The following is a 13,897-nucleotide window of genomic DNA, read 5'->3' as shown; positions in this document are numbered from 1 at the left end:
GAGCAAGCAGCAATACAACACAGAACAAGACAAGGTCAAAAACCATGAAAACAAGGCAAGAAATCAGTGGTCTACTCCACCCTAGATAATGGATACCACTGTGGTAAAGGAAAAGTCATTTAAATTATACAACCCTTAAAGAACCCTTGATTAGCTTAGAAAACTACTACTGTAAGGCCCAGACATCTACTTGACAAGATTGGGAATGACTTCCAAAAGATGCAATACAGCAATATTTATTGCCGATTCTTCGGCAAGAATTTTCACATTCATGAAACAAAAACCAACTATTAATACAAGAATTCTTTTTTTTTTCTAATTTATTGGGGTGACAATTGTTAGTAAAATTACATAGATTTCAGGTGTACAATTCTGTATTACATCATCTATAAATCCCATTGTGTGTTCACCACCCAGAGTCAGTTCTCCTTCTATCACCATATATTTGAAGAATTCTTATACTAAATTTTTTCCCCAAGAACTCCCTCACTCCTCATTCTGACATATCTAATAAAATTGTCATAATTTGGATAGAGGAAGGCCTTCAATAAAACACATAAAACAATAAAACACATTTTTCTTCTGAAATTATTTTAACATTAAGGCATCAATAGGACTTGGGGCAGACAAAAATAAGAACGTATCTACAGCCCCATACTTTACCCTAATTATACTGTACATAGAATCATGTACTGTTTTCCCTAGCTGGTATAACACAATCAGGCTATTGTGCAATGGTAAGAGGGCGCTTAAGAAAAAATTACTGCTGAAGTAATTCTTGTCTCGAGGTGACTTACCACATTCTACTCTCTATAAACACCATTGTTTTTAATCACAACTGTACTTATAGCTTTACCCTCTGTCAAACAAAAATTTCACTTTCCAATAGGATCATTTCAAACTGAATAAAAAGTAATGCTTTTATGATCACAATATTTGCTAAAGTGAGATGTTATAGAACACTTTGTGTACAAAGATTGTACTTTTGTGAAATGGCCACGAGTGATTATCTTAGGGTGGTAGGATTATGGATATACTTTTTTTCTTCAGTGTGTATGTATTTTCTGCATTAAACACAAGGTGTTTTTTTTTGTGTTTTTTAAGTGCTTGTGCATAAGAGACAGAACAATTTGAGTTAAAGTATAAGAAATCTAGGTGCCACATTTCAGTTCAGTATCACTAGTTGAAATCCACTTATTCAGAGTAAATGTAATGCAAATATTGCTCAAAAAATGTTAGTGAAATCGCCTAAGCCAACAAAGTTCAATTTTTAAACAATAAATTTCCTCAGAGAAGAAAATGGTGCCTATAAGAAAGAAGTAACTTCATGTGTCTTTATAGAACTGAAAGGGGAGTGGAAATGGCCTGGAATGTCCAGGCAATCATAGGAAAGACAACAGGGAAAAATTACTAACTTGAGAAACAGGACAAAATCATTTCACTGAGTTAGAGACACTGATTAACAGAAGACATCACAGAGCAGCAGAAAGTAAATGATCAGAGGGAGTAGGTCAACACTTAGAGAATGATAATGACCAAAAGAAGAGAGAAAAAAGCCAGAAAGAAAAATAACTGAACTCAGGCGTATTTATGTAAATCATCCTGAAAAGCAAATGAAAAAAGTTATCTAATAATACCGGGATGTCAAAAAAAAAAAAGTATACAAATGGACACTGTGGTCAGTGTTTGTTCAGCAGTAGTTCACTGTAATCAGAAGTGTCTGCACACTGATCGTAACCACTTTGAGCACCTCTTGTAATTGCAAAAGTCAAACGTGAATTGTATTCATCTTTTGTCATTGGTATATATTGAGTATTACAATTTTAATAGTTTTTTCCTTTCTTAAAATGTATATACATATTTTTGGCACCCTCTGTTTATAACTCAAATTGAATCATCTCTACTTTCTTCACTAGAAAAAGAACACCTTTCAATGGGCTTAGTTCTCATTAGCAAAATCAAGACCACCCCCCACCCCCCCAGGCATCTCAAGGTCTTCTCTGCCTGCTTTGGAATGAACTAGTTCAACAATTAGGTATACAGTTAAGCAATTAATGTACAAACATACAAATAGCCAATTTTTACACATTAAATGAATCTAGAAGTAATCATCAGATGTGAAGTGAACACAACTTTGAAAAACAAACAAGGTCAAGAAAGCTCTGAGGTAATTTCACTGAAGAAATTATCATTAAACCAAATTAAGTGACTACTAGGTTAAACTACAAGAAACTACCAATATTCAAGCATTATTTTGTCTATAAAATCAATTTCTGATGGCCCCACCCAGTGAACTGCTGGTAAATATTTAAGAACCACCACTCTGGAATAAAGGCCCTGATTGGTAGCTTTTGCTGATTCCCATGTTGTAAATAGTCCCAGCATAGCCAGTTTCAAGCTGCCAACATGACGTCACTGAAGAGTTGGAGAGATGCACGCGCACCATCAGCTCACCACCTCCTGCACCCCCTATACTCTGACTGAAGGATCAGCAGTTCCCCAATTTTCTCATCCTTTTCCAAAACAGACTTTTGTCAGAATAATCCAGTTTCCTACTTTCTTAGAAGTAATACACTTTTGACATTTTAAAATGTCAGTACATTAAAATTCATTCACAAGAAAGAACAGATGAGATTGGTACCTTGTTTCATTCACTCAACACTTTTCCCACCAATTTGGTGCCAGGTATGTATTGTTCTGAGCACTGTGGACAGCAAGGCACAAGACAAAGGAGTCCCTGCTGTCATAAAACTTATAACCTACTTGGGGACACAATAAAAAAATTTAAAATACGTAATTTCAAGGACTGACAAATGCTATGAAGAAAGTAAAACAGTGATGGGGGCTATTTTATACTGGTTAGGAAATGAGGTGATATTTAAACTGAGATCTTAAAGGGGTCCACCTTGCAAAGATCTGGGGGAGACCATTTCAGACAGAGGAAACTAGTGTCAACGCCCTAATTCAAGAACAAGCATGGCGTGTTTGAGAAACTGAACAGTTAATGTGGCCAGGAGCGGCAAGCAAAGGTGAGAACGCTGAGAAATTGTCAGAGCCTCATCATATACAGTGTGAGTTTGTATTTTCGGGATGACTTTGGTTTATATTTTATTCTGAGTGGATTGGGGATAGTTTGATAAATGTGTTGAATGAATGGATGAATGAATGCATACTTTAATGTATTATTTTAATGACGCCATAAGGGACTTAGGTCACAGCCTACTAAATGCATTCACTTTCCTCCATATGATCATTTTGGTTACTTCACAATCTATCCAGAACAAGATGAAGTTAAAGCAGTATGTCATGGTAGGCCTCAAACTATGAATATAACTGAAATCAACAGTGGTAGGACTACACATCCGTTCAGAAGTAAGTATTTTATTAATCCAAAATGGGTATTAATCCAAAATGTGAAATGCTAATATGAGTTCAGGTAGGTCAATGTCAAATTCAAATGCATATGACCTTATTAATCTACCAAATAGAAAGACTAATTCAAAACCGTAGGCAAACACCATATGTCATCCAAAATATCTTTACCTGGTATGTAAATAAACTTTTTAAATATTGTAATAGTCATGTGTTTTAATACAAAAATTTTTATATTTTAATTTCATACTCTAATGTGAAAAATACCAAATGTGATTTATAAATATTACTTAGGAGTTAAAGTAAAATATCAAACATATACAAGTTTAAATTATATTTGCATATCACAAAGACTGTAAAGATACATATAAATACATGTCCACACCTCTGCACCATGAAAATTAAGTCCACATTATGGCCACGTAAAAGTCCATAAAACAAGTCAATCAAGACATAAATTACTGCATATTACACAAAAATAGGGAAATGTTTGGATGATTTATGGAGCATAATTTATGCTTACACATAAACAATTATCTATCCATTCTGGAACTTTTACTAAGTCTTTTATTTCAACAATCTATTTAAAGAACTTTCTTTTTAAATCAACCAACAGGAAATGAGACCTATAGCTTAGGAAAAAAAGTTTAAAAAACCTTGTCACAGCAGAATGAAATACTGAAAGTTTACATAATTAATTTCCCTTGCACTGTCATTTCCCACCTAAATATCAGTTAAATTGCAGTTTAAAAAAATGCATTTAAATATATTCAAGCATTTTTCACTTAAGAGCACAAATATTTATATTCATATGCATATAATAGTACTCTCAATAGAGTTGTGTACATTAATGTAGCTAGCTGCTAGCTTACCACAGGAATACATTAAATGTATTTAAATGCCCCCCATTTTTTGAGGGGGTAGTAAATAGGCAGTACAGTACTGATAGGACAAGGCATGTTAATAAATTTTTGTGCAATGAACATCCCTCCCTGAAACTATGAGACTTCTTTCCACTTGAGCTTTCCACACAAAAATTAAAAATGCTAAGAATATTGTCAGGTAAATTACTTTCTTAGTAGTAGCAACTGATTGTCTTTAACAAAAGTTTTGCAATAGAAAAGCAACAAAGTTGTGGCTCCCAATATCATTTGACCCCATATCCCTGATAAAAGAAAGGTATAATATAATCCAACTTGAAATGCCCAAGTCCATGTAAATCACCAATACTCAGAAAGAAACATAGCCTAAAAGAAATACGGAGCAAGCCCAAAATAGTTTTAAGTGTTATCACCCTACTTCCAAATCAGGCTTTTTTTATTATTATTATTACTCCATTTATCTTACCTCTGTTCCTTCCCTAGCTTCTCTGTCCCTTACCATTTTCCTGTGTATTTTCACTTTCCATACACAAAAACTGATTTGAAACTTATCTTATCCTTTTGTATCTAAATTCGTTTTTACTTAATTGTTATGGGACTATATGGTTTTAGGTGGAATACTTTTAGTTACAGAAATATACATATAAGCTGTTACCAAAAACACGAACAACAAGCAGCCATTCATTTAGCAGATGTGAGTGCCCACTATGTGCCCGTGTGGAGGAAGCCCAGGAGAAACTAGAAGGGCACGTAGTCAGAGAGGCAGAAGACTCAGGTGATGGAAGTCCTTGTAAGCACTGCTATGTTCTGGTTTTTACTGTAAATTATATAGAAAGCTACTGAAGGGTGTTGAACATAGGAATAAGATAACTGGACTTCCATTTCAAAGAATCGTCCTGGCTGCTGTGTTGAGAAAAGAGAAGCAGCAAGGAGACCAGAAAGAAGACTGCTAAAAGGACAAGGGCAGGAGATGGAGGTTGCTTAGAGAGGGTGGCAACAGTTGAAGGTAGCAAATTGTGGTTACATTTGTTCTTAAGGTAGATAAAAGACATACTTTCATGCTCATTAGTATGAATTAGATATGGAATGTGAGAAAGAGAGGAGTCAAGAATGTCTGTAAGGTTTTGGCAAGAGAAACTGAGATGCAGCTGGCATTTAATAAGATGGGGAAGACTGGAAAAGGAACAATCACTGGGATGAGGGAGGGAGGGAGGAAGGAGGATGAGGAATTCCATTTTGACAGGTTAAATTTGGGGTGTCTCACTGGAAGTGTTGACTAGGCAGTTGGATATACAAGTCTGGAGGTTAGGAAAGAGATTCAGACTAAAAATAACATTTTTTAGTTTGAAATATGTGGTAATTCCAGCTAGAGGACAGATAGGATGAGATCACAGGAGACTACATATCAAGAAGAGGTCTCAACATGGAGCTCTGGGACACTGCCCTGTGCTTTAGAAGTTGGGGCAACGAAAAGGAACCAGCAAAAGGAACTGGTAGTGTCCCAGAAGCAAAGTGAAGAAAGGTTTCAAAAAAAATTATCACCCACATCAAACACCACTGCTACTTCCAGTGAGATTAGGAACGAGGACCAACGAGAGAATTTATCACCAAGGACGTCACTCGTAATCTCAACAAGAGCAGTTACAACAGCGGAAGAGAAAAACCTGATGGCAGTGGATCCAAAAGGGACTGTGAGTACTGCCGCCCACAAAAACTCTCTTGGAGAGTAGCTGAAGAAAGATGTGGTGTTGGGAGGTGTTTTGGTTTCTGTTGTTTTTAAAGAAGAGCAGTATTTCAGCACATCCATATGCTGATAGGAATAACCCAGCTGTAATGGGAAACAATGACACGGCTGACGGGCAGGCAGGAGAATGGGATGAGCACTGAAGCCATGCAATGCTCTTGAGGAGAACAGAGGAAGAACCAAAGGCAAGAGAGGTGACAGTCACAGGACAATAAGAAATGCAGAGTATGGGCACAGATGCAAGGAGACATGCAAACTTTTCTTCTGCTTGCTTTCATTTTTAATATACAGGAAACAAGGTCATCAGCTGAAAATGAAGAGGAGAAATGAGGTGCTAGAGGTCTGAGAAGTGTAACGCAGTCATTTAGGGGAGTGGGAGAGTAACTGGGCAGCACGAGGGCCTTCCTGAGGTCAACGCACGAATTTAAAAGAACATGCCATCATGAGTGCACTTTCCTTGAGACACATTCAACTGCCAAGCACAGGCTAGACGACATGGAGAGGGCAGGGGACATACCAGGTGAGTACAATGAAACAAGAAGTGCTACGAGGGAACTGACGGGGTGTAAATGGGAGAAATTATAATAGTGAACCATGGATTCAAAGCAGAGTAAATATTCAATGAGGACATGGGGGAAGGAGAACCTGGGACAGTAAAAATATGGTAGCAGCAATGGATTGTAGGTCCCAGACACGAACTACTGTTTAAGTGGGGGTACTTGACAGAAGGAGCTGGAAAACTGGATGATGAGGCCCTGGTGGAATGCTTGAAACTGTGTCATACGAAATAACCTTCATAAAGTACGGGTGAGTCTGGTTAAAATGTTACAGAACTACCTTAAAGACTAAAGCAAAAAGTGCCGCAAATGAGAGAAACTAAAAGACTGCGAGACTGGAGTAGAAGAATTGTATCACAGGAATTGCAACTGGAGGATCGCAGAGTCCCCAGGAAAACCATTTCCAGCACTCCTGGAGAAAGAGTAAGCTTTGAACCTGACCAACTCGGAAGGCAACAATGCCAGACGATGCTCGCATGAGTCACATTAAAACCTACCTTTTCCCCCAACCCCTTTTCCCCACTGAACTGGACCCTTGGACGCATGAGGATGGCACACTGAAGAGAAGCTGGCAAAGCAAAAAGAGAAGCCTACTAGGATTCTTCCTCTAAGCAGGCTTCCAGGTATGAAGCAGTTCTGAGCTGGGAAGAAAAGTTCCAACTTGTGTAAGAAGGTGAACACTGATTATTATACTGAACTGTACCTTCTAATAACTAAAATAAGACTATTATTGACAAGTGAGCAGAAGACTTTTTACTGCCTAAAAAGTCACTAGAAAAACTAATCTTCCTAAGAACTCATGGAGAGGCAGGGAAAGACTTAACGTAAATATAAGGAGGGTTCAAAGGTTCAGTAAGAGAAAGTCATTTTTTGCTTAAACTTTATCAAGTCCCATCCACTGAACATACCAGTTCCACAAATATCCATGCGTTCCCAATATGTATCAGGTGCAAAATATACACAATGCTGAATACATGAAAATTTCATTTTTGCTTTAGTAAGCAAAAAGTGAAAGCAGATTAAGTCAAATGAAACAGAATGATATATATGTTTAAGGACAAGATGCTTACAAAAATCCAATCATAAAGATTTAATAAGAAATCTTAGCATGAATTTCTAAGTGGGTAAGCTACCAAATGGAAATAAAAGTTTTTATCATTTAGTTGTTTCAAAGACACCTAAATTTAACATGGACTTTCTAGGAAAAAAGGGTTTGTTTTATCATAATCCATTTTGACTAAAATATATTTATAAATATTTTACAGTGTCAGGATAAAGACAATTAATTACTAAATCTTTGGCTTTCAGTTCAGAAACTCCCTGAATGATGTGGATGGGGTCCCACAGCACTTTCCACTAAATCCTGCTCTGTTTATTCTTTGCTATATTATACAAAGGTTCAAGTATACCTAAGCTTTGAACTAAGGTAGCAGGATGCATCAAGTTAATAATTAGTAAGCTAAATTCCAAGTTTTTCCAGGTAATACGAAAAAAATCAGAATGCCCTCACCTCACTAGTAAGTATTAAGGATAAGCGCAGGTCTCACTCAGTTCCTCTCAAGAATGCATGGGGAACCCATAATGTCTCCCTCTGAGACAGATCTAAAACATTACTAACATTTAACCTTCAATAAAATGTTAAAATATTTCTTTCATGAGAACGGAGATCAAGAAAACTAACAGATCAAAATATGCATTTGAGATTGTGAGAAAAATCTTATAAAGTCTCAAGAAAATATCTCAGACTCATCCTAAAGCAGATGAGAAACCTACTCATGATAAAAATAACAACGGGGACATAAAAACATAATAGCAACCTATCCTAGAGAATAAGTGTGAGAAATTAGTTATAAAGCACTTCGGAAATGTTTTATACAAATGCTAATTGATCCTCTCTCACAATCTATACGGGCAAATATTGGCAAATATGGGCACAGCTGCAATATGCTATAACAGCATCATTCTTAATCACTTTATTAATTATACCTGATAAACACTTTCTAAATCATTCTAAAGGATCTTACAAAAAAAATGAACCCTCACCCCCAAACATACACACACCCCAACTGAAGAAAGGATCAACATTTCAAATATTCCAAAAGTTATAAAATAGGATGATCCTGGAATTTATTTAGACTCAGAACATTATGAACTACTCCAAGTAGGAATAATGCTTTGAAAACATTTATAGTATTATTTTAAGGTACAAAAAAAGTAGCCATTATGGGTTCTAATTTCTTGGAAAAATTAATTTAACGTGTCAAGGCTGTCTATTGTCAACAACTCTGCTGAAGTTCTTATCCAAATAAAATATGCTAAGCATTTTTTATTCAACATATCACACCCCACTAACATTGTTCTTCATCACTATAATCATTTACTATCGTTTCTCATCAACACTAGACTATGTATCAACAGTATATTATCAAATAATTCTTCCTATAAAAAATATACATTTAAAGAAAACCTATCATAACTCTCTACCTTTAAAATTTAAGGGATTACTTCCCTCATTATTCCTAGGAACAACAATAAAAAGCTAACAGCCAGTAAGTCTAAAATTCTGAAAGTTCTATTTAAATGTACACATTATCTTCAACAATGATAAGGCCTTACAAACATTGGTGAGTCAAAAGGGTCCACCCTAAATTCAAAGGCTATCTGTAAAAAAAATGATTCATCTACATTATTTTGTTAATGATCAAGATTGACTTTGGAGCACATTAATTTGGACTTCTGAAGAGGCTAAATAAGTACTTTATCATATGTAAAAAAAGATAAAAATAGGCAATGCAACCTTATGTTCAGAATTAATAAATGCAATACTACAAATCCCATCCTCTTTTTAGAAAGTAATTTTATTGCTTTAGAAAGCAATTTATCAGTTGTAATATTAGAGGGAAAATCCAAGTATGGAACCACAAATTATTACTACATCCTTCCCTTTTCAGCACTATCAACTAAGTATTATTTGTAAATGGTGAATAAAAGGTCAAAATAAAATTTCTGAAAAGGTTATTTATTTTAAAATATGTCTTATACAAAAGGAATCCACTGTTTCTACTTGGTGATTTTTAAAGATAGGTAATGTTCCATAGCAAAGATTATTTACAGAAAACAAAACCAAAAGTACATTACTCTTCAATACACTGTACCAAAATCACCTAATATGGGAGAGGGTGAGAATAAAAATACTAGTTAGAACTCATCCACCCTTCGTTTTAAAATGTAGACATTTTATTAAACTGACAATATGAAAATGTAACCCAATAATCTTAGCCCTAGAGTTACTTTTTACCCTTTAAACAGACTGTTATGGATCTACACTTCCTGAAGCTTCACCTGTCATCCTTCCTAACTGTAGGACATTCCTCATTTGCAACATTGATAATGAGTAAAGAACTTCACACTCAAGTTTAAAAAAAGAACTGGGTTTTGTTTGCCCCTAAACATTCGGTGTGGAAAACAGGTGCAAGTACATAATAGGCGCTTAATGAGTACCTGTTGAGTAAATGGTGAGGTTTAATTATTATATATTAATGCAACATTAGTTTTCTTTTTCCCCCAAGTTTAGAGTTCTCCCTTACTCAAAGAGCAACTCAAGACCATGTCACGGTCCTTTTAAAAGCACATAAACTTCTTTATTCATAATGAAATTGAAAGCTGGGTCTCAAAAGAACAAAGTACAATTCAAGCACCTCTGATCTCCATTCTGTTGAAAGAAAATTAGAAATGAGGCTTAATTTTAAGAAACAGAAAATGTCTACCAACTTTCCTCAAGATGAAAAATTCCACATTTCAAACATTTTCTGTGCTTGTAATATTGGTAATAACTGATCATTCATCAACAGTATGTATACATGGGGTAAAAACACAAGCAAGCATATACACGAACTACATGCTGTTTCCCAATTTTTGTCCTTAATTTGAGTCAAGAGGGTATGTGCCTAAATTTCACTAGATGTGAGATCAGCTCTGTATGTTTCAAGATTCATTCATTCATTTACATATTTTACTGAGCATCTACTATATGCCAGGCCCTTTAATAAAACGTGTAAATTTTGTAACATGACCATCAGCACCGTATTCCCCTACAAAAGATTATCGTTTAAAATAGGAGCTAAAGAGAAATTGCAGTGTTGTTTCATGTACACAAGAAGTCAGCCTACTGGAGCTTCTTTACAGCTATTAATGCGGCGTCAGCGAGCCGCTACCTACCACACCCGTTACCAAAAATCACTACTAAAGCACAAGCTCTTGGGTAAAACAACCTGTAAGAGTAGCACGAGCTCCTCCGGGGAGGGGGTCGGGGCTTTCTCTCCGGGGCCCAAAGGAGCCGCGGCGCGACCCGCGGTAGGAACACACTGGACGCCTCAGGCTAGTCCCCGAGCCGGAGCAGGGGGTCCCCGCCCCTCACAAGCCCTCACCTGGAGGACCCGGGCCCTCTCCGCCCGCCCCCTGCGCCACCCTCCCGACTTCCAGACCTGCAAAGTTGGGGGAAGGGGGGGGGTCTTCATATCCATTTTACATCAGGCGGGCGGCTAGCTTCCTCAGCCGCCCGGCTGCCGTGAATTCTGAACTGAGTAGGTAACCATTTCTCGGAGGGAATGGAAGAAAAACCAAAGGCAGGGTCCGCATGAGGACCTCGCCCAGACCTGAAAATGGAGCCGCAGGCTCAGCCCACTGCCCGCAGCGGGCAGGGCCGGGCCGCGCTCGCCCCGGAGCCCTCGGCGCCAGGGGTTCGGGGCTTTGGGCCCCAGCCCACGGGGCCGCGACGGCTAGGAGTGTGGGCCGGCGCGCAACCGGGACCGGCGCCGCACTCACCGTCGCCTTTGTCTCGGCCGCCCGCTCCGGCCGCAGCCGCTCTCGGGGCCGGCTCCGCGGCTCCTGCCTCCCCCACGCCCGCAGCTGCGCTTCCCGGCGCACTAGCCGCTTCCTGGCCCCGCCCTCCCCGCCCAGGCTCGCGTGCAGGCGGGGCGAGGGGCGGGGCGCGCTCCGAGAGCCACGGGTGTGGGGGGGGGGGGAGGGTCGCGCCGCCGAGCAGCCAGCGCCGCGCTGGCCCCGCCCCCTGGCCGCGCCGGGGATGGACTCTGCCCCGGACCTCCGCGCCGCGCCGCGCTCTTCGGCTGCGCGGACTAGGAAGTCCCCTCCGACGCGAGCGGAGGACCGAGAGCGGGCTGAAACCCGCGCGGGAAAGGACGCGCCGGAAGATGGCGACCAGGGCTGGGTGGGAGCGCGCGGGAGCCCCTCCCCACCCTCTGGCAGGCGGCGACGGCCCTCGCCCCTTCCCCATACAGCGCGGAGGGGCGGCGCCTGCGCTCCAAGTGGAGCCGCGGACGCTCCCAGGCAAGCGAGGTTCGTGCGGAGCCTGTGGCTTAATTATCTTTTGGTTGTGGCAGTTGGGAGAGAGGTGCCCTGAAATCATTGGACCACTTTTTGTTGTTAATGTAAATATCTGAATTGATGAATCCGTCATTAATTGGCTTACAGCCGAGAACTCCACCTGGCATTTGAAATGTGTGAAATTAGTCGTCTACTGGATCTGAGGCTCCTTTCACTGTACATTTTATATATCCCAGAATTCAGAAACACAGAAGAGTGCAGTACCCCTATCTAGCAGACAACACTCCACTAAAATGTCTACAAGTTTTAAAACCTACAATACTTGGAATATAATACAGAAATGTACATCTTCCTCATCTTGATTGATTCCCTTAGTGCAACATTAGTTTTCTCCCCCCCCCCCCCCAAATTTATAGTTCTCCCTTGCACAAAAGCAACTGAAGACCATGCCACAGTCCTAGTCACTTGCTCAGGCCAAACTCTTTGGAGTCATCCTTGGCTTCTCATTCTCCCGTCTTCACCTCCAATCTTTCAAGCAAGCCTGTTGGTTGTACCTTCAGAATAAATCAGAATCAAGCCACTTCTCACCTGCATTACTTCTGTCTTCTCTGGATGGCCTACTGAATTGTCTCCCTGCCCACAATTAACTGAGTCTATTGTCAAAACAACAATGAGACTATCGTCTTACAAGAAAAGTCAGCTCCTTTCTCATCAGGTCAAAATTCTCCAGTGGCTCCCTAGTTCATTCGTTATAAAAACTAATGTCTTTACAGTGACCTACAAAGCCGTTGGATTTGCGTTTTCACTTTACCTCAGACTCCAGCTCTAACCACTCATTATGCCTTTAATATTGCTTATATTAGGGCCATTGCCGGAGCTGTTTCCTCTGCCCTTCCCTGTGCCCTGAATAGTATTCCCCAATGTCAACCTTCACCTCTTTTAACTCTTTATTTATATCTCACCTTAGCAATGATGCTTAGCCTTACTGCCCTACCTAAAATTGTAACTGTCCCAACCCGAAACTCTCAATCCTTCCTCACTTTGTCTTTTCTTCCCATGACTCTTCAAACCTTGCAACAATCTTTATAATTTATTTTGTATGTTTATCTTTTAGTATCTGTCTTCCCCAGTAGAAGATGGGGTTTTTGTCTGTTTTGTTCATCTTCTGCTGTGAAACTCAAAGGCATGTTAATTCTAAAAATTTCCTAGGACAAACAATACAGAAAATTCTGAACTTAATATATAATTTGTAATCCATCCTTTGAATTACAGATGTAGTCTCTTGTGTGAATGCCTTAAGTATTAACATTTCTTGTCATTTATTCATAAAGGTTGATATTCATTATGTAAACATTTATTTTCAGACTTTTATATTTTGTTTATAACACATATGTGATTGAATACCTTAATAATATCTAATTTCAGTTGCTATTCATACATCCTTTTTTCATACATCCTTTTCTACTCAGTTGCTATTCATACTAGTAGAAAAAAAAGTCAATTAAGAAGACTTTCCTTTCAATGGAAGGATATCTTTTGTATGAAAGGCTATATGTATAATTATTTGCTCAGTATTATATTTATAGCATAGTCTCTTTATACTATATTTAATTTATCCTTTATGATTTAAAATAAAGGTTACAGGTTATCCTTTACAATGTGGATTTTTAAAATAAAATTAAATAGACTGCTTTTGTTTTAAAAATCATTGACAATGTGTTAAATCAATGTCAAAATATGGTTTGTAATTACAATAATACCAAATAATTTTTTGGAGTCAATATTTTGATGTGTCTGTACTGTCCTTAGAATTGCTACCAAATAAAATCTTATTCCAAAAGGCCAGGGTTGAAAATAGACACAGTTCACAAAATCTACATTGAAAATACTGCCAAAAGTAAATGCAACTGTTGTATTACAAAAGATACTGTTTTGCAAAATTACTAGTCCATAAACAAGAACTCAATAAAACTAACATGGTATACTTGTACCATTACAAA

The 13,897-nt window shown here is 38.5% G+C and overlaps 1 protein-coding gene across 11 annotated transcripts in view; it reads right to left on the bottom strand.

Annotated features, from left to right (window-relative positions):
- The window catches only part of CDC42SE2 (CDC42 small effector 2), a 107,219-nt gene that overhangs the window by 83,770 nt on the left and 9,552 nt on the right, over positions 1–13,897 (bottom strand). For 4 of the 11 annotated variants that reach the window (XM_074313466.1, XM_074313468.1, XM_074313469.1 and 1 more), the window contains exon 1: positions 11,379–11,520. The exons of 2 other annotated variants lie outside the window; for them this stretch is intronic. Coding sequence is in view for 1 of the 9 variants with exons in the window: in XM_074313465.1 (XP_074169566.1) it covers positions 11,379–11,979 (601 nt within the window). In the remaining 8 variants the exon portion in view is untranslated. Of the gene's footprint in view, positions 1–11,378; positions 12,002–13,897 lie in introns of those variants that run through there. 5 more of the 11 variants (XR_012489772.1, XR_012489771.1, XM_074313465.1 and 2 more) reach the window with 2 other exon arrangements.

Source organism: Rhinolophus sinicus, linkage group LG10 (genome assembly GCF_036562045.2).
Source record: "Rhinolophus sinicus isolate RSC01 linkage group LG10, ASM3656204v1, whole genome shotgun sequence".
In the NCBI taxonomy this organism is placed as follows: Eukaryota; Metazoa; Chordata; class Mammalia; order Chiroptera; family Rhinolophidae; genus Rhinolophus; species Rhinolophus sinicus.
The sequence above is the reverse complement of the archived record's forward strand: the minus strand, read 5'-3'. Positions and strand labels throughout refer to the sequence as shown.